The 27,813-nt window shown below is 39.1% G+C and overlaps 1 protein-coding gene across 5 annotated transcripts in view; it reads right to left on the bottom strand.

Moving 5' to 3' along the window:
* BMPR1B (bone morphogenetic protein receptor type 1B) overlaps positions 1 to 27,813 on the bottom strand; it is a 389,790-nt gene that overhangs the window by 14,027 nt on the left and 347,950 nt on the right. For all 5 annotated transcript variants that reach the window (XM_058547530.1, XM_058547529.1, XM_058547527.1 and 2 more), the window contains 6 exons: positions 25,380 to 25,482; positions 24,758 to 24,860; positions 11,957 to 12,053; positions 10,751 to 10,889; positions 4,939 to 5,131; positions 3,849 to 4,146 (listed from right to left, as the gene is read on the bottom strand). In XM_058547530.1, coding sequence (XP_058403513.1) covers positions 3,849 to 4,146; positions 4,939 to 5,131; positions 10,751 to 10,889; positions 11,957 to 12,053; positions 24,758 to 24,860; positions 25,380 to 25,482 — 933 coding nt within the window. The remainder of the gene's footprint in view (positions 1 to 3,848; positions 4,147 to 4,938; positions 5,132 to 10,750; positions 10,890 to 11,956; positions 12,054 to 24,757; positions 24,861 to 25,379; positions 25,483 to 27,813) is intronic.

Here is a 27,813-nt window from a genome sequence, read left to right as displayed (position 1 = left end):
CGACATTAGAAAGACTCCAAGGACGTGCGGCACCCTCTGGGCTGGGCCACTCCATCTGCCCTCACTTGGACAATCTGACAGTCATCAATTGGGAGATCCGTGTTACAGCCCAGTCTTAACTGTAGGTTTTCTGTTTAAAATTTAATACCTGAGAAGCCCTAAGCCAGGATTTAGTTTCCCCCCAAGAAAATATATTATTCTGACACTGAAGTACCAGAGGGGTTGCTTGACCATCCAGATTGAAAAGTGAAAAGCTTTGTAAGTTCCTTCAAGGGACTTCATGTGTCATTGTTTTCTCCTTCCAAGAGAGGTTTGGGGTAACAGTAATGTCTGCCACGGCATCACCTGGATTAAATCTCTGTCAGGCAGGAATTGTATCAGCACTTACATCATTTTCAAGAGAGTGCATAAAGAAACCAATAAACTATAAAAAAAAATTATATGAGCAGGAAATCTCTAAAGCACAGTCCGCTCTCTCTGTGGCTCTCAACTTCTGGGAACCTCCCAGAAATGACTTAAAAGCCTGAGAGAACACTTACCATGTAGAGACCAAGGCAAAGATTAAGTTCTCACAGGAAGTTCACATATGAAGTCTGAGAACTCAACACTGGGTTAGCTTTGACCCCACTTGTAATAACATGCTCAAAATATCTGTGTGTGCCCACACGCACCCACACACACTTCCAAAACAGGAAAAGAGTGGAAATCAAAGAAACACATAAAGCAAGGTTTAAAAGTGAGACTCAAAAATTGAGAATGGCAAAGTTCCTTTGAAACCAAGAAAAACAAATTGTGAAAAGGACCTAGGAAATTATCAAATGCAACCTCCATTTAATGGAAGAGGAAACTGAGGCCCTGAATGGTAAACGGTCCCACAGCTCCTCTTTACCATATAAAGACGTGCAACCAGCAGCCAGCATAGCTGCACATCTTAGCCAGCATCCTCACATCTTCCCTCTCTTGATGCACTAGTCAATATATGCCAAATAAACCTCTGAATTAGCCTTTAAAGTATTCCCCTCCACTTCCTAGAATCAAGGTTTGCATGAAATTTGAGAGGTCATTCAATTCATTCCCTTGACATTAAACAGAACTAAATTCCAGATATATAATAGATGTGCACTTTCCTTGTTTGATTTAAGGTCTATAAAGAAAATGAGTTCTCAATTACTTTGATACCACCAACATTTATTGATTCAAAACAGTGTTGGAATACCTAGAATTTGGCATGGATGCTGCTCTCAAGATGCCCAATGACTAGCAGGAAAGATGAGGCATGTACTAAAGTAATTACAATATCAGGCAGACAAGGGGCAGGAAATCACTACAGGAGTAGAGAAGATGATGTCATTATTCCTTGCTGGGGGATGAGTAAAGTGAATTAAAGGCAACTCTGATATTGAATTAAGGTACTTGGAGAAGCAAGTGTACTCCAAGCTGGAGACTGTGAATCAAAAGCAAGGCAGGAGCAAACATGAGTACATATGGAGAAAAACCAAGAGGTTCAGTCTTACAAAAGAAAGCACACACATTGGAGAGTCTATGGGATATAAAACTAGAAAGATGGATTTAATACCATGTGTGTAGGATCTCTGGAGCTAAAAAAAGGTGCTTTTCTTCTTCATCCTGTAGTCCATATGGAATCATTCATTTATCCATTATACAAAATTTTGAAGCAACACCTAAGTAATGGGCACCAAGGAAAGGCACTAGGGATGCAATTTTGAGAAAAACATGGTATCTACCTTCATGGAGCTTAGTCTCCATTGGGAACGACGGAGAAGCGGTCAATGATGATTGTCCAACAGTGTGAGAAATGTCACGATGGTATGCACAGGGTCACAGGGGAGGATATAAGAAGACTAACTAAAAGTCAGACTTGGAAGGGAATAAAAACAGACGACCCAAAGGAAGATAAGTGACAGTTATCTAAATAGAGAAGGGGATGCTGGGTATTCAGGTAAAGATAAAAACACGTTAAAAACACCTGAAGGTGTGAGAAAGTATAAAGTGTTCAAAATAGAAACTACATTTTAACCCAAAGCCCCAGGAAACTATGAAGTTATTATGACGTCCAAAATCATGCTTCAAGAAAATACATCTGGCAGCAGCATGTAGACAAAAAATGGAAAAAGGACAGACAAAGAGGAAGTAACTATAAAATGCGTTACTCCAGAATCTAGAAAAATGGTAGAGAGGACCCAAACGTGCCCAGTTCAAGTGGGAATACCACAGAGACAGAATTCGTTCAATTGAGCAAACTGAACGAATTCCTTCATTCCTTAGGGAATGAAGGAAATGTCAGGCATTTCACATTTTAGCATGGATCAACCCAAACTGGGAACTAGGAAGAAAAAGCAGATACAGCAGGAAACCTAGTAGGGAGAAAACAGTTAAGAGGTAGACAGAGGGCAGAACCCACAGAGAGAAAGGAGGTGCCCCTGGAATAACACGAGGAAGGCGGGCTTGGCACTGTGAAGAGTGGGGTGACGATAAGAAAGGCTTCCGGTGACAAAGATCAGCGGTGTCCCTCAACAAAGGAGCTTCAGGGAGGATGAAGCAGAGGCCAAATTATAAGACATTGCGAGTTACTGGATCGGGAAAGCAGTTACTCTTTGGAACTGGAGAAATTTAACGGGAGAAATGGAGAGAGGCTGGTAATTAGAGAAGCACCGTGGAAAATTTTTTTTGGTAGAGGACACTTGCAAAAGGTTGCAGGTCAGAAAAAAGAATCCAGAAGAGAGAGAGTATTCACTAATCTTTATTGGCAGGAGGTTCATATTTCTAACTTAAATCGATAGTACAAATCATTTCCTCCTGCTTTGTTTTTAAAGATTGAGAACTTCAATTTGCCATCCTCTAAATGTTGAAGACCTTCTTATGTCTGGCGCCTATTAAATCACACCTCAGTCTTCACTTCTGGGTAAAAATACCAATCCAACAGTCCTTTCTCGGGAGTTTTATCCATCTCGATGGCTTTTCCTTTGTTCCCTCCTCCATATTCTACAGAGTCCTCGTTGTAAAAAAATCCACATGAGGGCCCAACAATTTAGCAAAGGCTAAGCCTAAACTGAGTTTTTAAAAGGATAGCTATAAGATGATCCCTCTGTACCAGTGGTTTGCAAACTCATTTTGTTTGTTTTGTTTTCAAAGCAGAGAAACCATTTCTTCTAATTAAATCATCTGCAAGATATAAAGAGCTGCTTGGATTAGAGGGAGGATAAGCAGAATAGAGCCCCAGCTACTGGGCGTCCCTTCTCCCTATTCTGCAGAAGCTACTGACGTCACTCCAAGGAGCCCCCAGAGGTCTGAAAACCACTGTTCCTAACGTGTGCTGGTTTATGTGTCCAGTGTTATAGTCACTACTTAAGTGACAGCACAATAGTGCTGAATACTGTGTTTTGCTTATTAGTTCCTAACACTTCTCACAGAACACCTACGCCAGTTATCTTTCTTATATCATATTTAAAAAACCATTGTCTTTATCACCTCATAATCTGTAGATCTTTCCTGAAACCTTTTCCTACTTACAAATGTTATACAGAGTTCTGACCACATAATCCCAGACATTAGCTACCTCTTTCCTGAATAGCTTCATGACAGCTGGGAACCTAATGTGAACACTGTCTCGAAGCCAGGTCACTGATGAAATCAGAAACAACAGGACTGACCCAAACACTTTGTGCTGCAAACAATATGTTTCTTCTTTTTCCCTCCAAAGAAAAGTCAAAACTAATAAAATTCCTCCTGTACTAAATATCCTAGAAGCACTGAACTACAAAATGTATAATCTATAAAAAGTGATAGAAAAGGTACATAAAAGTGTATGTGTTCACCATGATACTAACCTAATAAATTTAACAGCCAGACCCAGGTCAGCTATACAGCAAGTTCCATTTTTCTTCACCAGGATGTTCTTACTTTTCAGATCTCGATGGGCAATTGCTGGTTTGCCTTGAGTACTAAAGATTTCGGTGTGCAAATGACATAAGCCACTGACAGAAGAATAGGCTAACTTCAGCATGGACTTAGTGTCCAGCGTAGTGGACTTCAGATAATCATAGAGGGAACCATTTTCGTGATAGTCTGTGATCAGGTACAGCTGGGTCCAGGACCCTGTCCCTTTGATATCTGCAGCAATGAACCCTAAAAGGGAAAAAACCAAAAAGGTTTGGAGCAAAGTGTTTTCTGAATATTATCAGGAATAATTTATATTCTCAACTATCATTCTTTGCCATAGATGTCTTTTACTTAGCATTTCACTCAGTTTTGTGATTATACCTATGACAGTATTAAATTACTAATACCAATCAGAGCAATCAAAACAGTAGGGGTAGAGAAACATTAACAGTGTGTATCTGAAAACGGGATCCCTTTCTAATCAGTAGTTGATATTTAAACTATTTTCAGTTAACAGTAAATAGCTCATGATATTATAGTAACACATACAACACTGTTTACAAAACAGGGTCTTGAGTCCAGGCAGACGCTCCATGATTAGCTCATCCTCTTCCCCCTGGAATGCTCCAGCTAGATCATTTCTAACTTGAGAAAATAAAAGGGAAATCAATTCTGGATATAAATCCAGCAGATAAAATTCCTATAAGTTTTCAAAACATTTAAACAAAACTGTGCTCCTTCAAATCCCTAAGAAACCCTAAGAAATTCTGGTACTATATTTGCATTTCCCGTCCCTGAAGAAAAAAATACTTGAGTACATTCTGTTTCCAGCCCACCATTCAGTGGTAGAAGTGTCTTAGTCACTCCTCCTGTGAGGTCTCCCATTAGAAGCTTATGATGTTCTTGGGCTCATGCCAAGAAGAAAACGTCTACATAGTTCATGTCAGGTCTAGACAGTTGAGTAAATATGCAGATGTTAACAGAAAAACAGAGGAAAGCTAGGAAACCCTGAACATTGCTATACGGACTTTTACTCACCCAAAATGTTTTCATGCCTCATCAACACTGTCTGATATATTTCTGTCTCTCGGAACCAGCTGGCTTCCTCGGTGGTGAAGAATACTTTCACGGCTACCTTTTCACCACGCCACTTCCCCATCCAAACTTCCCCATAGCGGCCTTTTCCAATCTGTTTCACCATCTGAATCTGCTTAGCTATAGTCCTTTGGACCTGTTAAATCCCAAAACACTCTGTTAGTGTATTCACAGCACTCCAGATTTGTTTAATCTTTTTTATTCCAGAAAAGAAACAATTACTGCATGTGAAGTACATTTAGTCAGTTTTTCTTTATATAGACAAGTTATTTGTATTTATTAATTTATGCTGCCCTCTTTTAAATGTATTTGAGATGGATTGTGGATTCTGAATGTTTGAAATATTGTTTCCAAATTATTAAATATTTAATCCTACCTATTATCATTTTCATAGAGGAAAAAAAACCTGAATGGGTTCACAGTAATTGGCAGAATAGAATACTTTCACTTCCACCACTACAGTGGGATACTAGATACTCTGAAGGGACTCATGCCTTGGATAAGGACTTATACACTTGGATAAAACACAAGAAAACAAAATTGTACTGCATTGTTAGGCACACAGAGAAATAAGGGAAATCTCCAAGCAGGGAGGGATGGAGAGTGGGAAGGCAGGGAGGGAGGGCAAGAGGGAGCTAAGAGTTGAGACCAGAGCAGGAAAGACAAGCATTAAGCATATATACAAAGGCCAGGTTGCTTTGCTGTCTGGGCAAAGAATAACACCAACATTGGGACACAGAATATAAACTTTAGCCCCTTTAAAATTAGAGAAACTGAACCTAGGGCCTCAGCATGAAGCTGGGACCAGTGAATGGTACTAAACTTGCCCCCTATGGCTCCCAGCAAAAATAAATACAAATCCTCTCCTGAGGAAATCATTTGCAGAAAATTTTTCCTTCTACACTATGGTGAGATACTACATACTTTTAAGAAACTCTTGCCACCATACAACTTGATCATGGGTAAAATATAAGAAATAAAAAACTGTAATCCATTGTTGGGCTCACAAAGGAACTCCCCCAGGGCGGAGGGGGAGAGAAAGAAAAAAGAGCGAGAGAAGAAAGGGAAAGAGGAAAGGAAGATCCCACAGAATAAATTTCTTCCAACAAAAGGAAACAGCCAGTACAAATGAGTCAAGAGAAACAAGCCAAATAGATGTTAAATCTTCAGATTACAGACAGTGGAATTTTCAGACATGGAATGCCAAGGAACGCTACATGAAACATGTAAAGAAATAGAAGACGGAATGAAAAATAAGCAAATAGCAAGAATTATTAAAAATTCTACTTTGAAGTGGAACAGTTAATTGCCACAATCAAAATGTAAAAGGGACAGGTAAACCAGCAGGTTAGAGCTGGAGAGAAAGTTAAACTATAGAGAGAGCTCTGAAGAATTATAGAAAGTGCAGTAGACACAAAAAGAAAAAAATATGTGAGTTAAGTGGCACAGAGGTTAAATGTCTCTTCATACATGATCTTCACCCCATCTGCACTTAACAATAAAATATTTTAAGAACTCCATGACTAAAAGGGCTAAATATTGGTGACTCTCTACATAATTTGTGAGACATTTTTACATATTTGTGAGACCAAGAACCTAGCACAGAGCTCTTATAAGATCTGATCAGAAAACTGGAACGTACTTTTCCCAGAGATATGCCTCGCATCAAGTAAACTTAAAATGTTTGTTTTTGTTTTTGCACTTTTAAGGACCACATAATTACAATGAGTCCACCCAGATAATCCAGATTAATCTCATCTCAAGGTCAGCTGATTAGTGATCTTAATTCCCCCTTTGCCACGCAAAATAACAGATTCTAGAGATTAGGACCTGGACATTTTGGGGGGACAGTATCTGCCTACCACAGGCGTCTACCAACTAGGATGCGTTCTGTTTTTGCATAACGGATGATTTGATCAATTCAAGAGGTAATGCTATCCATTGCCAGAACCATTAATGGCACTAATATCAGATTGATAGCTTTTTGGAAAAGATAAAATCTTTTGTTTTATTTTCTAGAAAGATGGGAAAAAAAAAGCATTGCTGAAATGCCATTAAGCCACTCAGCCTGAAGGAAATAAGGAACCAAGCATATGTGTAGAGCAGCCCTCCTCCCTTTAGGAGCCAACATGCTATGTGAGCTAAGTGTCAGTAGATTTCTATTCCCAAGTGAGGGGACAGAGGCACCACAAGCCCTGAGCAGCTGAGAGCCAAATCCACAAGCAGTTAAATCACAGACTTCCTCCATTTATTAAAGAAATATTATATTTAATTCACAGATGTTAGAAAGCATTGTTTCTGTAAATCTATGGAACATTTCCTAACGTAAACAGTTTTGTATCCTCTTCTTCTCTAATGATAACATATCTTCTTATAATTTAATGAAACTACTGACAAAATTGGCAATGCTCAAAAGAACAGGAACAACTTAAAGAGAAGAGGTCTCACTAAATTATATTCAGAAATTAAAAATATACTTGTATTTTGAGATTTATTATAACATCTAAAGACCTGAAGATATAACTTGAAAATTTTTTAAACTATGTGATTTGAGTTTTTATTTGATTTAGCTAATGTTTCTGGTCTTTCTGCACCTAACCTTTCATTCTATATTACATTCTTAGATATCTATTTAGAAACTTTGGTTGTATAAATAAAATGCCTATAAAATATAATCACTATACATTGGGATTCGAAAAAGAGAGTTGTTTCATGTAAAACAGGTACAACCAGATGTATAAGGAGTTATCACGATCTCTGAAATGTCACCTTATCTAGGGATCAGATATCTGACAATGTCTAATGTTTAAGTCTAGGTACATGTATGGAAACTAGATAACGTGAAGCTGTAAGTAATGCTCTGTACTCTACTACGTCCCTGAATTAGCAACACACATACACACCCCTACACACAAATATACCGTTTAAAATACTTAGCTTAATAAGGTTGTGTCAATAACACACACCGGAAAGATTTTTCACAAAAGATTCGTCACTTAAGAGGCTTAGTATTCAGTTAGAGAATTTACTTCACTTTTTGTTCCTTTACAAGGTCAGATAAATAGGGTATAAATAAATAAATAATATGTTACTATTTATTAAATACATACCATGTATTAAATACACCAGAAAAAAATATATATACATAGCAGGGAAACACACACTATCTTAATTCTTACAACCACCCTATGATACATTCCTTCCTTAAAGGATTTATATATAAAGTCGCTTGGCAAACACTAGGTCCAAGTATATGTTTATATACAAGGCATGAATTTTCCCCTATGTTAATGAATGAAATAACAAGTCAGTATTAAGGTGAGATACTCACATAATAATATACGGAGAGACTATCGCACTCTTCTGCATTGTTTATCTTAAAAACCAAATCTTAAACCAGGATCTTAAATCTCTACTACTGAGACTTTTTCTTCACTAAACTAGGTTTTATAGGATCTTCCTTCCCATCCTGCCTCCATCAAATGCACTTCTTTGTTTTATTTAACTAACGTGGTTCACATCTCACAAACATTAAGAGCACAGATTCTAGAGGCAGATCATCTGGGTTTGAATCCTGGCTTCTCCACGTTTTAGCAGTTGACATCTGGGCCTGTGACCTGATGTGTGACACAGGGATGCACCGCTAGTGCTACCTCACAGGGCTGCCACGGGGAGTAAATGAGATCATAGTTGTGAAGGCTGGTGTCTGGCCAGGACAGGAACCCTGGCAATCTGGCTGCTCTTAACCATTATATGGTTAATAGCCAAATGCTATTTTTTCGTATCTAGATTATAGAAATAAAATAGTATTTTCACAGATATTAAAAGTTGGAGTTGAAAGCTTTTTAAAACAAATTATTGAGCAGCCCCTTTAATCACACAGGTCCTCTACTGAGGATACAAGGTGAACACAATGCAGTCTCCACCCTAAGAAGGTGCGAGTTCACCCAAAGATGCAGATGCACTAACACCAGTTATAGCATTGTTTTAAACTGCTGTACTGGTGCCATAAAAAAACATTATGACAGAAGATAAATAGACTGGGTCAGTCTAGGGTAAGTTGTCATAAAGATAAAATGTGAGGTAGCCTTGAGCCACAAGTCTGAGGAACTCTCCAGAAAGATATTACATTTGCAAAGACGTGGACGTTAATAACACACCTTGTATCTGTGCAAGAATTGCTCAAGGCTGATGCTAGAGCTCAGGAAGCAGGTTGGGGAGGGGCGGGAGGAGAAGGATGCCTTACACAGCACGCTAAGAAAGAAGACCCACAACACTATCAGATATTGGAATATTTTATCCAGGGACATAATAGAGTAAGGCAAAAAATTTTAGAGAGGTAACTCCACAGTAATAAGAAAGGTGGGTTAGAAGAAGGAAAACAAATAGTTTTCAATTCCAAGAGCATAAGTATCTGATTCATTAATATCAAAGGGGTTTTACTATTTGTACTTTTTTTAAAAAAGTATAACAACACACATTTTTAAATACAAGAACTATATTTGTATATATTAATTAAATTCTAAGAATAAAATATCAAGCAATTTGATAATAAAAACTTTTACTTTAAAAAATTTACATCCCAAGTGGCATCAGTTTGGTCATGACTCCCTCACAAGTGGTTTTCTGTCTGGTCTACTACCTCCCGGGGAGGTGTTAGTCAGAGTGGAGTTTCAGTTATGCAAGACGAAGAAGTCCTAGAGATCTACTGTACAGCACAGTGCCTACAGTTAAAACAGTGTATTGTATTCTTAAAAATTTGCTAAGAGAGTAGATCATATTTTAAGAATTCTTATCATAAAATAATAATAATAATAATAACAATAATAAACAAAGAGGGCAGGAGGAAACTTTTGGAGGTGATGGATATGTTTATGGCCTAGATTGTGGTGATGGCTTCATGGATGTATACTCATCTGCAAACTCATCAAGTTGTATACATTAAATATATACAGCTTTTGGTATGTCAATAAAAAAAGACATAAAATAAATTCTTGGCTTGAGATTTTTTTAAAAAGTTAAATTACTTAAAAAAGTTAAAGTTACTTTCAGTACTAAATAAAAGGTAGTCAAAAGAATCAAATAAACAAGATATCCAGTCAGAACTAGACAATAAAGTTTAGAAAAATCTATCTTACGAGTTTATTAAGGAAACTATTTCTCATTAAAATTGTTATTTCCATCCCAAGTCCCAACAATCTTTTTGCATGGTCCACAAAGGGACTAAATGTTTTTCTCATTAAAGCAAGTGCCTTGGATTCAGTATATATTTTCTCCACGGTTGGCAGTACTGACCAGAAAATTAAACCTCTCCTGAATGGAAAAGCCAGCACTTCACCCTGAAACATAAACCCTCCAGCTGAAATGCAGCCTCCTTCCCTTGTAGAAGGACTCAGATCCCAGTTGGTTGTAATACTTTGCCTTCAAAAGCCAGGCCAAAGTGCAGTAATGCTATCCGTACTGAAAACAGCAGGAAGATGGCCCCATGTGGAATGTTTTCTAACCTGCTCTTCATCAGCACGTCTGTGGGTCTGGATTGCAACCATACACTGACATTAAAAAACAATCACCGTATCCCCAATATGTCAAAATGTTACCAGGAAGCCTTGCATCTGAGATCTGATGTCTAACTGACTGCATAGTGCTTTCTCTTTGTCCACTGTCCTATCTGTTTCAGTAAAACGAAACCCTGCCATTATAGACATTTCCTCTTAGAAGACATTTGCTTTACATTCAAGATATGTTCTTCTCATACCAGCAGAGGGAGGCCTGATCCACTTCCTGAGCTCTGAGACTGCTCAATTAAGTCTCTCAGGGACTCTCCAGGAGGAATGTAAGTTTCGTCCTGTTCTAACCCAATGCTGTACCGAGGTCTCGTTTCTTGTCTTTTATACCTAAAGATGCATAGAAGAAGATAATTTTAGACACCGGACTGCAATGATGGGGGCAAAACACTGCAGAAAAAACAATAATCACAGCAGGTTTTATTTTAGCACATAAATACAAGATTAAATGCTCAGTAATTATTACCCTTAGTTATGATTTCCAAAATACAAATCATAATTATTTTGCTAACCTGTTTTTTAAAGTAAATTAGCTGTTTTTACTCAGTCTCAATCATGTACAATTTTTCTTCTCTATTCCTTTCAATTCCCTACTTCCAAGCAGGTTACATTCCTTCACGTTTCTTTATAGCTCCAATATTCATTCCCTGAAACGTTTCTCTTTAAGGTCCCTAATCAAATAAAGATGAAAATTTTTGCTTTACAAAAGACTTTACAGCTAATTCATCTAAGGTAACGTATAAAGCAATAATATAGATAAATGAAATAAATCAAAACTTTAAAGACTTTTTGTCAATAATTATAATGTCTCCAATTAGAAATGGATTTATTTCAATCAACTCCCATTTGCAAAATAGTATCATAAATGAGTATTACAAAAGGCAAATGCGATGAATTTAAAGGTGTTTGATATTTCACAAACTAGAAAATAAGTTCTTAGGCGACAAAAAATAATTTGTAACTGCATACTTTAATATAGTCACTGATTTTATTTTAATAATTAATCAATAAATTATCTTTAAAATCTTTCAATACTAAGGGGAAACTGTTAGCTCAAGAAATAAGGAATTACTAGAGCAAGTCTAAGTTCAACATGGCCATTTCTCTGCTTAGAATCAAACCTCATAACAACTAGTTCCTGAATTCCCTAACTACCCTAATTTCCGCAGGGGTGAAATGCATCTGGAGAGTTTTGATGTCTGAAGCAGAACTGAAATAGGTATCTATTAATAGCTTCATTGGGACAAATGTTTATCAATAGTTAACTGATATTATCAGTGAAATCTAAGATCTAATTAGGTCAAAGAAAGCTGTAGTGAAAACATCGACAGGTGGAATAGTAGGATGAGGAAGATATTATAAACTCAAAATCCTACATCTACATATTGGAAACTTACCTGAAGTAACAGAATAAAATGATAAGGACCAAGAGCAAACTACAGACAGTCACGGATATAAGTAAGGCCTTGTGGTGTATAGGTCCATCAACAAAATCTAAAATTAAAAAGAAAGAGAGCCATAAGACAGAGAATATTTTCACTTAAAAATGAGGAAGAAACACTTTCCTAAAAGTGCTTGCTAAGCTCCATAAGCAGGATGTGAGAGGTCCTTTTAATCTGCTAATTGATGAGAAAAAATATATATATATACTCAAAATTAAATAAGGCCAACTAGCATGAACCATTGTTCATCTAGGCACTCATTTCACGAGCACGCATTTCCTCCTCTCTGGAAGGAAGAGGCTTGACACGGGACACACGTACAGAATATGAACGAATGTAAATGCATCAGTGCCCCTAAAACATAAGTAGATAGTTCATCTTTATTTCAGATCCAGCTGATGGCTTTACAGGCTTTTCTCATGTGGTTTCTGGTATATCATGAAGTTGGATAAAAAACTAATCTATATCCATTGTACATAAACACAAAGTCATCTTATGATGGATACAAAGGAACAGGATTCCTCAAATATTGCCAAATATGGAATATATGGATGTGCATCACTTTAAACAAAGATGCCCTTCAAAAATACACAGCTAAATTTTTCATAAAGGGCATCATATTTTAAAAGAATGAGTATGTTCTACTCAAAGAATTATTGTGTGATACTTTTAGAGACCAAATTATTAAATATTATTCATGTTGTTTTAACTCCAGGTCTTGACAAATCAGATTTACTTACAGCATGATTTCTCAAACTTCACTTAAATAAGAAGGACTTGGAGAGCCTTACACAAATGCATATTCACTGACTTCAACCCCAGAGATTTTTTATTCAAAGCATTTTATTTTTTACAGTCATCCCAAGTGAGGTACATGCAGGTAGTCTCTGGAACATATTTTGAGAATACTGACCTAAAACCAGGTGTACTTACATAATAACAGAATTAGCATCATTCTTATTAAGGGCACCATACACCCTTGAGAGAGTAATTACCATTATTTAATTTTAAAAGGTATTATTGTAATTTTTGACTTTGATTACTATGGACAAGAGGTTTTCCAACTGTGCCATATACTTTTAACTGCATGGACCCTATCCCAAAAAATATAACTTTTTTATTCAATCAAAAGTATTATATATTCCATGAAGAAAACTGAAAAGCACCAATTAACTAAAATAAAATAAAATTGCCACCACCTCACTATCTAGGAAAATTACTACTAACATTTTAGTGTATGCCTATGCAGTATCATTTCAACAAATAAAAAAGTTCATGAGAGCCAACCCTAATAGCCTAGCAGTTGAAGTTTGGGGCACTCTGCTTTAGCAACCTGGGTTCAGTTCCTGGGTGTAGAACCACACCACTCGTCTGTCAGTAGCCACACTGTGGCGGCGGCTCACATCAAATAACCAGAAGAACTTACAACTATACACAACTATGTACTAGGGCTTCGGTGGGGAGGAGTAGAAAAAAAGGAGGAAGACTGGCAACAGATGTTAGCTTACGGTGAATCTCGCCCCCAACCAAAAAAAAGAAAAAAAGTTCATGAGCAAAATACTTCACAAAAAGGTATTATATACACCCATGTCCACAGCAGCATTTTTCATAGCTAAAATCCCAAGTGTCCACTGAGAGATGAAGGGATAGGCAAAATGTGGTATTATATACATACATGGAATATCACTGAGCCTTAAAAAGGAAGGAAATTCTGACATATGCTACAACATGGATGAATCTTGAGGACATTATGTGAAGTGAAATAAGCCAGTCATAAAACGACAAATACTGTATGATTCTACCTGTATGAGCTACTTAGAGTAGTCAAAATCATGAAGACAAAAAGTAAATGGTAGTTGCCAAGAGCTGGGAGGAGGGGGAATGGGGAAGTTAATGTTTAATGGGTACAGAGTTTCCATTTTACAAGATGAAAAGAGCTATGGAGATGGATGGCGGTGATGTTTGCCCATTATGAACATACAATACCACTGAATTGAACACTTAAAAGTGGTTAAGATGGGGGCCAGCCCAGTGGCACAGTGGTTAAGTGGGCAAGCTCTGCTTTGGAGGCCCGGGGTTCGCAGGTTCAGATCCCAGGTGTGCACCAACGCACCGCTTATCAAGCCATGCTGTGGTGGCATCCCATATAGAGGAAGATGGGCATGGATGTTAGCCCAGGGCCAATCTTCCTCAGCAAAAATGAGGAGGATTGGCATCGGATGTTAGCTCAGGGCTAATCCTCCTCACAAAAAAAAAAAAAAAGATCGCAACAATTTCTACTTCACTATCAATGTGAACATATATTTTAATTATTTTGAAATAATTTCAGTCTTACAGAAAACCTGTAAGGATAAAGAATTCCAATATGCCCTTCACAGAGATTTCCCATTTTTAAAATTTTACCATATTTGCTTTATAATTCTCTTTCTCTCTCAGAATATCTGTGTGTCTACCTCTCTCTCCATATATAAAAATATGTATATATATATTTGTATTCATGTTTATGTTTCTTTATTTGTATGTATGTACCATTTGTGGATCATTTGAAGTTACAGACATAATGTCCCTACCCATAAACACTTCAGAGTGCACTTCCTAAGAACAAGGACATTGTCTTACCAAACAATAACGTAATTATCAAAACCAGGAAATTAACATGAACGTATAAATTGAAAATAAATCTCTGAAACATTTCAGAGCAAGTTTAGACTATTTATTATACACTAAAATCCACAGATCTTTATACTAATTTCTTGTCCAAATCTTGTGATGGTTACCAATGTTATAATTTACTTATCAGTCTGAAATATATGTTTAACAACTATTTATGATCTACACCACTTGCAAAATATTAATAGAAGTAATCTGCATCTAAAAAGACTAAATGAGAGACCATTAAAAAAAAGTGCTTTTATGTTAACAAATTCAGAAACATTGCCAATTGTCCTGAAAAAAGGAGTTCAGGAACGTGCCCCACTACAGTACATGCCCAAAAAGCTATTCTGGCTATCACACCAACAGGAATCACATATAACTGGCATACGCATTGTCTGAAAAGTGTTGCTTAGGAAATTTGAAAATAATTTGTAGGCTCTTAAAATTAAGCAGGCTAGGATTTTATATGATGAATTGTCCTAGTAAATTTTCCCTCCCTCCCTCCCTCTCTCAGGTTATAGGCAAAGTTAACAAGTAAACCGAAGATGAGCACTATACCTCCACCAGCGAGAAGGCAATTCACAATGTCCATACAGATGCAGGCCTACAAAGACCACAGCACATACACATGCAAATACTGTCACTGGAAACTTAGCTTAAAATGTATTTCCAATTTTAAGGGTAACAAAAGTAAAAAGCTTGATTTTGCAGAAAACCCAAGAGAACACTGGATATTCAATTAAAACTAGAGGAACTAACTCCATAAGCACAACATATTATCAGCACATGAATACAGAATACTTTTTCATTAAAGTGATATAATTTTACTAAAACTCTCAGCCTCGCTGCCTTTTACTTTTCCATGTAAATGCAGAATACACTCTGAACTGTAAGAACACTATATTTATGACTCATCTTATTAGATTTCTGATTTATGACAGCAATGAGACCAGAAAGGATCTGAGGGGTTCTTTCCTTACCATCAAGCACTTTTTTTTAAGGCTAGCATTACCTTCCCATTTTCCTTTTCTTTGCTCCAATAACCCTATTCCCTGCAGCCCCATCTACTGCCTCCTTGTCTTCTGTCATGAACAGGTAGGTGATCCTTATCAATAAACCTTTTGTTTCTGTTGGTCACACTGGTCATGTTTTAATCTGCCATTACCTGTGCTCAGAGCATTAACAATGTAAACATTCAAGTCACCACCGGAGTCGTGGAAAGCGAAAAGAACAGACCCGCAGTCTCTCTAGGGCAGCACATTTCTACCTGCGCTGTCACTCCAACTGCTCGGAGTTAGCAGCAGTTCTGGAGGCAGAATGGAGAACTCTCGAGGGAGTCTGGTTCACTCTGAGAGGCAAGTAAGAAGCACCAGTGTTCCTAACAAAATAGCATTCTGTCACTACTTGTCTCCTCTCTGATAATTGAGTGGTTTGTAACTGCTTAAAATGCCAGGACTATTTTTATAAGGCTAGAAGATAGTTCACAATTGAAATGAGAAATGGAAGAAAAAACCATATAGCTAGAAAGAATCTTAGAAATAAGATTGCCCAAAGACATCTCTATATGTGCTCTTAGTGTTAGAATCACCAATAAATTGGATACATCTTTCTATTAATAGAGTACAAAGTGCCTGAAGAGCATATTCTTGTCAGAGGACTTTAGTCAATGAATAATATTGTACTAGTAATTTACTTTTACCATCTATTGGGATTCTCTCTTATAGTAACACTTAGAAATAAATTCACTATAAAAACGGACAAAATATTCCAATTATTTTCCTGCATAAAAATATTCAGGATTGTATTTCCTGGTAACAAAGGAGGTTAAGACAGAATTTTTATATCCAGATTATTGTGCTCAATGAGAAAGAAAAAGACTATTTCTCAATTCCTTTCATCTGTCCCAAATCAAAGTTAACCAGAAATTCCAAAATAGTTAGGAGCTGAACATTTCAAGAAATGTTAGAACATTTCAAGAAATCCCTGGCAAGGAATTTAGCTCAGACCCATGTATTGGTTTATCTTGCCACGGATATAACATAGGTATCAGAAGGAAAATTCTGGCACTCATCTTTGCATTCTGGACTATTATATATTCAGTCTATCTGTGCGGTGGAGAGTAAGGGAGATGTTTCACTGGTAAATACCTGTTACCTACAGAGTTTACTTTGTAATTGGCACTATCTAAGATAAGCAATAGCATTTTAAAATAAATCTGTAAACTGCTCAGGATATTTTTTAATTGAGTAAGAAATAAGACAAATTTTAACTTTGGAAATCCTATATTATAATTTGACTTAAATTACATTGAAATTACCGTATTTCAAAACAGAATGTTATTTCTGACACATTTTCTATGAAGTATACATGTAGTATATATGACTAATTCCCATATTTAAACACATAAACTTATACCTATTTCAAAAAATCACATGAACTTTCTTTGATTTTGTAAAAGCCAAAGTAGAGGATCCCATTTAATAAAGCAAGGGCTTCTGTTCAGTTCATTTTAGCACCAGATTTTCACTCTTTAAGTGTTTATTTAAAAAAAAAATAAACAAAAGAAGTGACTATAATAAGTAATTTCGGGGGAGGGGAAAAAACTGCAGGAAATTCTCTTGTCCACACGCCATTTCAAGAGAACAGTTGACTCACAATATCTTGGTCAAACCATCTGATGCTGAGAGTCTGGGCATACATCACTCCTCCCAGCCTCCAGCGCCCCTTCACCACTAAGTCTGCGGGCAGGGAGCCAGACACCAGGGCACCACGACTTCTCCCCATAAGCCTCTCCATCAAAACAGACATCTCTTCCTCCTTTTAGCACCAGCTGCAGTGTTGCTGGCCTCCAAGATCATATTTTATTGTTTATGATGAAGGTGCTGCATTTGATCTAATTACTTTTCATATTTCCTCCTTCAGGAAAAAGAATGTTATCCTAGAGTATTCTGCTTTGCTGGTGCTGAAATAGAATAAGCAAAGCAAAAGGAAAACTAACATTCATAAAAGAATTTAAGCTGCATTCTGGCTGCCCTTCAATCTTCTTTTTTGAAACAGAAAATGACAAATAAAATTTCAAGGACATAAATATACATTGATAAATATTTGTTGAATGTTATAGTGTATCTCTAATTTTCTGCTAAATGCACCTCAGTTTAAAAAAAAAAGTCTAAGAAAACTGGATTGGTAGAAAAGGTCTTCTCATTTACTTATTTTTAGGACAATTTATTTGTAGGTATTTATCCCTACACTTAGTGCTTCTCTGATCTCTAATAACAGAACTTCAGCTAAGCCTGTAACTATTTAGCACCTAGTAATACAGATGTTTTGTGATAAGGCTCATCATTTAACTTTTTTGGATGAGCAATTATTAATGAACAAGAACAACAACAAAAAATGGTGAGCTGGAATTTTCAGCTCTCTATTCTTCTAATAACACAGTGTCTGCTTTATAGTAATTTGACATATAGATTTATAATAAATCTACTATAATAATACATAATAATCTACTTGGCAATGCCTAGTGCAGGGATTTTCAAAGCACGGTCTCTGGACCAACAGCATCAGCATCACCTGGGAACCCTTAGAAATGTACATTATTGGGGCCCACTCAGATCTAATGAATCAGAAACTCCAGGTGGGGCCAGTCATCTGTATTTTAACAAGCCCTACAGGTGACTCTGATGCACCTAAAGTTGAAAAACCACTAGCCTAGTACATACCTGGGACTTAATAAGTGTTAAATTAAAGGGAAGAAGAGGAAAGAGAAGGGAGGGGAAAGAGAGAGAGAGGGCATACACAGACACGCAAAGGAGCAACCCTCTAACGTCATCTCCTAAGAACAGAGAAAATGTTAATTGTGCAAGGCAAACGTGATAAACAGAAGGCTTTGAAGTAATCATATTAATTGTTTATTGATTCCTATGTGAAATGGCTAACCACTATTTACTTAGAGTTTTCTGACTCTTGAATAGATGAAAGCATTTTTTGAGAATGTCACGCAGAGCTCCCTATGGAAGAGTCAGTGAGATGAGGTGATTGGCCCCTTTCCTATCTCCACTACTCTAGCTGGGTAACCTTCGCCCAGTACTTAACCTCACCATTCCTCAGGTCCCTGTCTGTGAAATGAGGGTAATAGTAATAATAGTGCCTTCCTCTTTGGGTTGTTATGAGGATTAAATGAGTTAGTATATGTAAAGTACTTAGAAAAGAGCCATAGTAAGTAAGCACTCCATTCACATCAGCAAATATCACAATTATGATGATGATTTCCATTGCCCTTAGGCTAGAAAATTGACCTAGGCTCCAAGCTGTAGAGGGTATGGCTCAAGCTCCCTTCCTATTGAGCAATGGGTCTGCAGGACCCAACGGATGAGTCCACCCAGAACTTGTCCCTTTGCACTCTCCATTCAATCCACCCGCCATTGCCCAGAAGTCTGGAATTCCTTGCCTAAATGGCCCATGCCTGTGTCTGGGAACTGTGAGGCCCTCTCTCCACCCCTGTCCTCCTGAGGATGGACCAAGGAGCTGGCATATGTACCCCAAGGCCTGCAGGGCGGCCAAGGGGTGGCTGGGGCAGGACGTGTGGGTGGAGTATAAACCAGAAGGCTGAGGTGTTGCAGTGTAAGTGTCTGACGTTAAGCTTTGATTGTGAAGAATCCATTTCAAAGACATCCATCTCAAATAATCATCTTGCCAGCTGTACGACACAGCTACTAGTAAAGCAACTAGATAAGAGACCAAGCCACCCCACCCATGAAGTTCTTTTAGAAAGCCCTGGATAACCTAGTTAACTGACTACTTGAGTGACCCCACTTTTGCCTTCCCACGCCCGAATTCCCGCTCTGATGTTTTAAATTTGCTGAGTGAACCTGCCAAACCCTAGGCCCCCACCCTCAACCCCAATAAAGGCAGAGCCCCACGTCCACTCACTCATGTTCTCTCTAGGGTCTCTCCAGGGTCCATACCTGACCTTGCTGTGTGGCCCTGGGCATGCCGCCTACCTTCCAGGACCTGTGAGTAACAAATCTTTTTTTTAAAAGTTCCCTGATGGTTGTTCCAAGGTGAGTCTTACAATCATAATAAGAACCACAAGGGTTGGTCCAGCCACAGAATCAGCTCTGGCCAGGAAATGTCTGTGGGGCTCCCACAAGTAGTACAGGCCCAGGGAAATGCTTCAGGCATTCCAGCACATAGCATGACTATCAACAGGCTCAGACCACACAAAACATGTGTCCTTACGCAGGCAGGCATGAGAGGCCCCTTGCAGAGCCACTGACAGCGAGGCTGGGCTCTCCCCTCACTCCCAGCCCCCTGCAGCAGTGAGTCAGTCTAAGCAGGTCACGCATCCTGAATACTAAGCTGCTGTTCCCCACCACTGTGAAAATATATTTGTTAAATTAGGCTAATAGAACGTATTGTATTTATCAGTCTTCTGTATTGGTTTATGAGTTTTGAATACTTAGGTCAATGGTATGTGAACCTCCATTTATACTGCTGCCCCAGCCTCACAAAAGCTAGGGCTGGTCCTGAGTATTAAAAACACAGCTAAAATTAAAAATATCAAAAGAAGATGGTTCCATGTCTCTTTGACATCATGCTGTTCTTTATTTTGGGTTTTATACCAAAACATATACACACATATCTGCAATATGAATATATATAGACATATATCCAAAATGTCTGCAACTCAAACCTTTCTGACCAACGCATTACTGATATGCAGTAAACATATGTATAGTAAACGTCTAATAAAAATGCTGCACATGTGTATACAGTGGAGACAAAACAAACAAACAAACAGCAGCTCTATGGTATAGCTACGTAAAAACTGCCACGGCTCTCAGAGCACAGTCGGCAGTGACTTTTGTTGTTGTTGTTAGTGCTGTCGAGTTGACGAAGAGCGGATCCAACCCCGGTCTTTCCGCGCCATCCTCCCCCCTTCCGGCGCTGTGTCACTCAATGCGCTACTGCTCTTCACAGGGTTTTCGTGGCCAATTTCTTCAGAAGCAGGTGGCCCGGTCCTTCTTCCTAGTCTGTCTGAGTCTGGAAGCTCCGCTGAAACCTGTCCGCCATGGCAGAGCTTTCAGCATCACAGCAACACGCAGCTGCCACACTAGCACAACCGACAGAGGGGTGGTGTGGTTCCCTGACTGGGAAACGAACCCGGGCCAAGGCGGTGAGGGCACAGAATCTGAACCACTAGACCACCTGGGCTGGCCCACAGTGACTTCTACTGGACCCCAAAATGACTGCAGCAAAGGGGGAGGTGAATCTGCAGAGACTCACCTAGGCACACCTGGGATCCTCCGAGTTCAAAGCAATAAACCCTAAGGCCACTAAACTCCACCAAGCCTATCACCTTTAAATCCTCAGTATAGCCCACCAGCCACTCCGGCATCTCCTTCCCATACTGCCCTGGACCAAAGACTTGTCTTCCCAGTGCTGCTTCCCTTCTTTACAAAGCCTTTTCACTCAGTTCTCTAGAGACTTATTCTGCTGCTTTTACAAGTCTCTGCATTCTCCACCTCCTGGGAGAAGACCCCCTCACCTGACTGGTCCTAACCAGAGTCTGGCTCCATCTAGAGGACAGCACGTGCACTGCAGCCCTTGCAGCATCTGAGGAGTCAGCCGTTTCCCAAACCCTATTGCTACTTCCAGGACACATCACTTCCCTTACTTGGGAAAAATCTTTTCCCCTTGAGGGAAGAGATTCTAAAACCTAGCACTTCACCCTTCATTCTGGGGCACTCCTCATCCCCTCCCCCCAACCCCAAGTCCCAACACATAAGCTCCTACACCAGTGCAATTCAAAATGTTGTCCACAGGGGCCGGCCCAGTGGCTTGGTGGTTAAGTGCGTGCACTCCTATGCTGGCGGCCCGGGTTCGGATCCTGAGTGCGCACCGACGCACCACTTCTCTGGCCATGCTGAGGCCACGTCCCACATACAGCAACTAGAAGGATGTGCAGCTATGACATACAACTATCTACTGGGGCTTTGGGGGGAAAATAAATAAATAAATAAAATCTTTAAAAAAAAAAACAAAAAAACAAAATGTTGTCCACAGACCGCCTACCTTTCGCAACTGGTTCACAAGGAAATAATTACAAAAATTGAAAGTAAACATTTAGAACTCTACAGCAATTTGACATCAGTGGACTTCTCCTGAACAGGGTGTTGTTGAACTCCTATGGTGAGGCACCAGTGGCACCCGCCATATCCACGTATAGGTCCATCTTTTTCTACCAAAAGTGTTGCCCAAACTTTAACGTGCATGTAAATCACTTGGAGAATCTTGTTAAAATGCAGTTTAGGGGGCCGGCCCAGTGGTGTAGTGGCTAAATTTGACACACTCCACTTTGGCGGTCAGCGTTCGCAAGTTCGGATCCTACACCACTCAGCACAGACCTACACCACTCATCAGCCACGGTGTGGCAGCAACCCACATACAAAATAGAGGAAGATGGGCACAGATGTTAGCTCAGGGCCAATCTTCCTCAGCAAAAAAAAAGAAAGAAAGAAAAAACATGAAGTTTAGTAGTCCGGGGTGGGGCCAGAGACTCTATTTCTAATGAGCTCCAAGTGATATTGACGCTGCTGATCCACAGGCCCACTTTGAATAGTGACGCTTCAGACAACTTACTTTAGGGGATTTTCTCCAACCAGTCATGCTGTTTCATATGCCTATATTTTGCAAATGTTTCTCAAATATTACAAACCAAACCTCTGCACTTACTGTTGCCTTTGTTTAGAGTCACTGCTACTCACAGGCTGTGTAACCTTGGGAAAGTTAATTAATCTCTCTGTGCTGCAATTCCTCATCTTTAAATGGCGCATAATAATTCTAAGTACCTCACAGGATTTTTGTGAGGCTCAAATGGGTTAATTAACCTAATACTTAGTATAATGCTTGGCTTATGTTGGCCATTTTAATTTTTTTAATTTTTATTCCTGACTTATCCACTTAGCAAACTGCTGTTCATTCTTAAAGTCACCTTCAAGTATCACTTCTATGAAGCTATTTTGACATCCTCCACTCACTCCTTTGTGTCCTTAATACACTTTATAATCTAACTCGACCGCTGAGATACTCTGGACCAAACATAATTTAATAATTTACATCTTTCTCTCTCACATCCTCATGTGCCCATCTTGAGAGCAAGAATTTTCTTCATCCATTTTTGTATCCCTAACAACTGGCATGTTGACTAGCAAAATTATAAGAACTGTCTGTGAATTTTTGGTGTGAATTATTATGAATCAATCTTATAGAGTTTTCTAGGTTATAGTAGGAACAAGTGTTATATGTAATCATCAAAACCATAAATGTCATTATATTTTGTTGGAAAGATTATCTCTTCTCAAGAAATAAAATCAATCATGAAGAATCATTTTAAACTACTTATATAAGACTTAGGACACGGGACTCTATATAATTATTTATTTATTTATTTTTCCCCCAAAGCCCCAGTAGATAGTTGTATGTCATAGTTGCACAACCTTCTAGTTGCTGTATGTGGGACGCGGCCTCAGCATGACCGGAGAAGCGGTGCGACGGTGCGTGCCTGGGATCCGAACCCAGGCCGCCAGCAGCGGAGCACGTGCACTTAACCGCTAAGCCACGGGGCCGGCCCTGGACACGGGACTCTATATGACAATTACAAATCATTTGTCTTGTGGGGAGAACAAAGAGGAGAAAGGAAACATGGGCACTGTTTAACAACAAGTCTTTTGCAATGCAATATTTATCTTTTTGTGTGTGTGTGTGAAGAAGATCAGCCCTGTGCTAACATCTGCCAATCCTCCTCTTTTTTTCCTGAGGAAGACTGGCCCTGGGCTAATGTCCGTGCCCATCTTCCCCCTCTTTACATGGGACGCCGCCACAGCATGGCTTGACAAGCGGTGCGTCGGTGCGCGCCCAGGATCCGAACTGGCGAACCCCGGGCCACCGCAGCGGAGTGCATGTACCCAACCGCTTGCGCCACCGGGCCAGCCCCTATTTATCTTTTTTAATGAGCAACACTTAAATGTATAAGATGAAATTAAATTTTCTAGATATTTTCTCCATTTTATCAATATATGATATGTATGTGACCTGACTAAAAAGTAGTTACTCTAGCACAGATAAAAGGAAATGCCATCCAGCAAATAATCTGATTTAGTCCTTTATAAGGCCCTTCGTTTTAAAATGAATGTAGCCAAACGGCAGTTTTTGAGTGAAGTACAACTTCTGAGTAACATTTAAGGCCAAGCAGAAAACAATGTCCCCCTCCTCTACCCTCCTGAAACACATCACCAGCTCTAAAAACTGTAGTTTTCTGAAGGAAGTGGGGAGAGGTTAAAGAAATAAGATTCAGGGGCCGGCCCTGTGGCCAAGTGGTGAAAGTTCCATGTGCTCCGCTTCAGTGGCCCAGGTTTGTGGGTTCAGATCCTGGGCATGGACCTACTCCACTTGTCAGCCATGCTGTGGTGGCATCCCACATACAAAATAGAGGAAGACTGGGGGCCGGCCCGGTGGCGCAAGCGGTTGGGTGCGCGCGCTCCGCTGCGGCGGCCCGGGGTTCGCTGGTTCGGATCCCGGGCGCGCACCGAAGTACTGCTTGGTAAGCCATGCTGTGGCGGCGTCCCATATAAAGTGGAGGAAGATAGGCACCGATGTTAGCCCAGGGCCGTCTTCCTCAGCAAAAAAAAAAAAAAAAAAAAAGAGGAGGATTGGCAGATGTTAGCTCAGGGCTGATCTCCTCACAAAAAAAAAAAAAAAAAAAAAAATAGAGGAAGACTGGCACCGGTGTTAGCTCAGGGACAATCTTTCCCAAGCAAAAAAAGAGGAAGATTGGCCACGGATGTTAGCTCAGGGCGAATCTTCCTCACCCAAAAAAAGGAAATGAGATTCATAAGAGTGAAGCTATGCATGACTATTTTCCAAAGAACGACTTGCACACACCTTTGAATGACACTTTCATTGCGTCATCTTGCCTCAGTCCTCTGCCCCAGCAGTGGAAACCAGTACAGGCAGATTCATTAGAAAAGAGGGGGTAATTCAAGCTTTACTTTCTCTAAGCCTAAAGCTCTTCCAGCCCAGGAGCTGCCCTCTCCTTACCTCTGTTTTTCAGTGGTGGCAGCGTGGGATGCAGATCTTTATTACATTCATTCCGTTCTGTGCAGCATTCAATTGATCTTCTTTGATGAGGAATGGGAGTGTCCTAAAATCGAACTCAAACAGCTGTTAATGGGTTTCCCCTAAATTTCAGTCACATAATCTAAAACTTAAGAAATTAACATTATTTAGAGAACTCAAAATTCTGATAATTTTATTCAAACACGTTGAAAATGTTTTCTATTAGGTAATTTCTTTCAAATTATCATGTATTATCTTACTGCAACTTTTGCATTTCAACAAAATTACTACTACATTTATAATAACCAGTGTGCATAGTATAAACTAGAAAGAAGGCTTGGCTTATTGCAATTCACTAAATTGGAATTTCAACAAGATGATCTAATGGGGTCACTAAGCCAGAAGTTAACAGCAAAAATAAAAAGAATATTCGATTTTGAAAGGAATAAAGAATTGGCCCAATGAGAATTTTCAAATTATTTTCCAAATCACTAATAACAGGATAGCCCAAAAAAAAAACAATTGTTTTATCATGCTTGAAATCTGACTGTTTGAAATCTAGCTGATGAAAGCTTACAAAGTAGAATTAAGTTATCTTCCTTACCCGACATTGAAAATCTGAGCCTTCTAGTCCTAGACATCCAGAAGTGACCACAGGCATCCCAGAATCATCTTCCTCTATCATCGTGAAACAATATCCATCTGTGCTGAAGACCAGACAGGCAGAGTCAGTGTGTCTATGCGCGCGTACACGTGTGTGTGGGTGTGTGTGTGTGGGTGTGTGTGTGGGTGTGGGTGTGGGTGTCTAGGGGAAAAGAGAATGAAGATGTTTATCATTTGTCTCCTTACAAACAAGGAGAAAGTCAATGATCATTACAGGTTAAAATCTGTTAAGAGAATCCCCAAACTTCCTGTTATGAAAGTTGCTCTAATTACTATAAAACATTTGGTAATATCTCCTCGGTCCAGAAACTTACGAGAAAGAAGGATCCAAAATTTCCATATAACCTATACCATTAACAACCATACATACCAATTATTAACCACTTATTTTGGTACTTCATAGGTATCACCTTCCAGAAAAATCTCTGTGAGGAAGGTAGTACTACCCTCACCTTCTCTATGAGGAAACTGAGGCTCAGAGAGCTTGAGTAATTTCTCAAAGGCCATACAGCTGGTGAGAGGCCCAGAGGGGTTGAACCCGTGCCAGTGAACGTCCATGCTGGTGCTACTCGCTCTGAGGTGGTGAGATAAACTTACCTTTCCCTATGGCACACAAACTGAGGAGCGGGAGCTGGGATCAGCACAGCATGGCTGAGGTGACTAAGATTCAGATGGACACAGAAAGAAGGGGGTTTTAACAAGACCATGGAAGGTAAAGAAACAATATTTTTAATTTCTGTACAGTTTTCTAGATTAAAAAGAATTTTCAATTATTCTATCTCATTTAATCTTCTCAACAACAATGGGAAGAAAGTAATATTATTTCTATTTTACAGATGAGGAAATTAAAGTTGTGAGAGAATAATAAATTTGTACAGGGTCGCAAAACAAACAGTTACAGAATCAGGCCTTGAATCAAGGACCTTTCACTTCATCCCCACACATTTTCTACTATCCTCTCCCAGGACTAAAAATGAAAAACTAGAACTATTATATATAGAACTACTTATAAACAGACACTACTGTCTTCACAAGTTTGGGTGATGAACGCCAGCAGACTCCCACTGTAAGTCAGAAACCACTGCTGCATGTGCTAAGAAATAAAGCACTAAACTCTTATCTCCAAACTATTCTCATACATATGCATGCTCAGCATCCAGACAGATATGACAACGTCATCCTGAAAGATCAGGGGAAGGAGCTCTGAGAATGGCATCAGCCATCATTTGTGTGCTCGTCTATTCTGCATTAGTGGTAGCAGCATTCTGCCATATACTAGCCCTTCAGTTATCATCAACACCCATAGAACTGTTTACTTGGTCTGTAAGCCTCAAGTAATCCAAAATCCCTCAGTTTATCAGAACTAGCATAGCAAAGTTCACACATACTAATGAATGGCTGGGAAGAGCCAATGATAAATGTCTTTGTTAGAATAAGGTCAAATGCATGAATATTGCCGTGGAGAAAGACTGCCTCCGAACAGCCTATGCTCTGAATTCTTTGGGGCTTTTTAGCCAATTTACTGAAATTGCTATGAAAATCTAAAGCATGTAAACACTGAAGGCAGTAAATAACAGAGCTGTCCCTTAGAAATTTACCTTAACCAATATAACCAAAAATACCCATGTGATTGTTTTATTCCTTTCCTACACATTCCTATATGTGTAACTTATATTTCTCATCAAAAGTAAAATCCAGGAATTATCAGAAATAAAGTCATCTTAATTTTCTGACATGAGAAATTCAGAGCAGCTAGAAAAGTTGATATAATATGTTAAATCCAAAAAGACTAATTTCTCCTTAATCATGAGTTCCCTTTGCTCAAAATCTGAGTCTATGGAAATGTACTTTTAGGCACCCTATAAGAATCAAAAAAGAGAAGAGAAAAAGCTGGCAAAGCTGTTGGCAAATTACTGTTAGACATCCCAGGAAATATAAACAAACGTTAAGGGAGAGTCAATTCAAGCCTTAAAAATGCACTCCTCTGTCTTCCAAGAGGGTGGAGCTAACATACAAAGACGAGATAAAGAGGAACAGAGACCCCGTCCCATGCATCATAAATCGGGACAGGAATCAAATACTTAGCTGGGGCACAAGCAAAGTGGTGAGAGAACCATTTCAAGTGCATATGATCCGCAACAAAGCAGAGACAATTCCTAAGCTGCTCACTGAAATTGCCAGTCAGTAAGAAAATCAACTGGAAACTAGCAGTACAATTACAGAACCTGAAGAATTACTTGAGAACTTGCAACTCTCCAGCAAGAGCAAAGGTAAACAAAGCTACGCCCCAGGGTCTGAGCTGAGCAACTCCACCCACCACCAAGAGAAGGCTGCTGAATGTCACAAAGCAATTAACTCTTACCATTGGCTTATTT

Source organism: Diceros bicornis, chromosome 8 (genome assembly GCF_020826845.1).
Source record: "Diceros bicornis minor isolate mBicDic1 chromosome 8, mDicBic1.mat.cur, whole genome shotgun sequence".
NCBI classification, from domain to species: Eukaryota; Metazoa; Chordata; class Mammalia; order Perissodactyla; family Rhinocerotidae; genus Diceros; species Diceros bicornis.
Note: the sequence above shows the minus strand (reverse complement) of the source record. Positions and strands in the feature narration are given on the sequence as shown.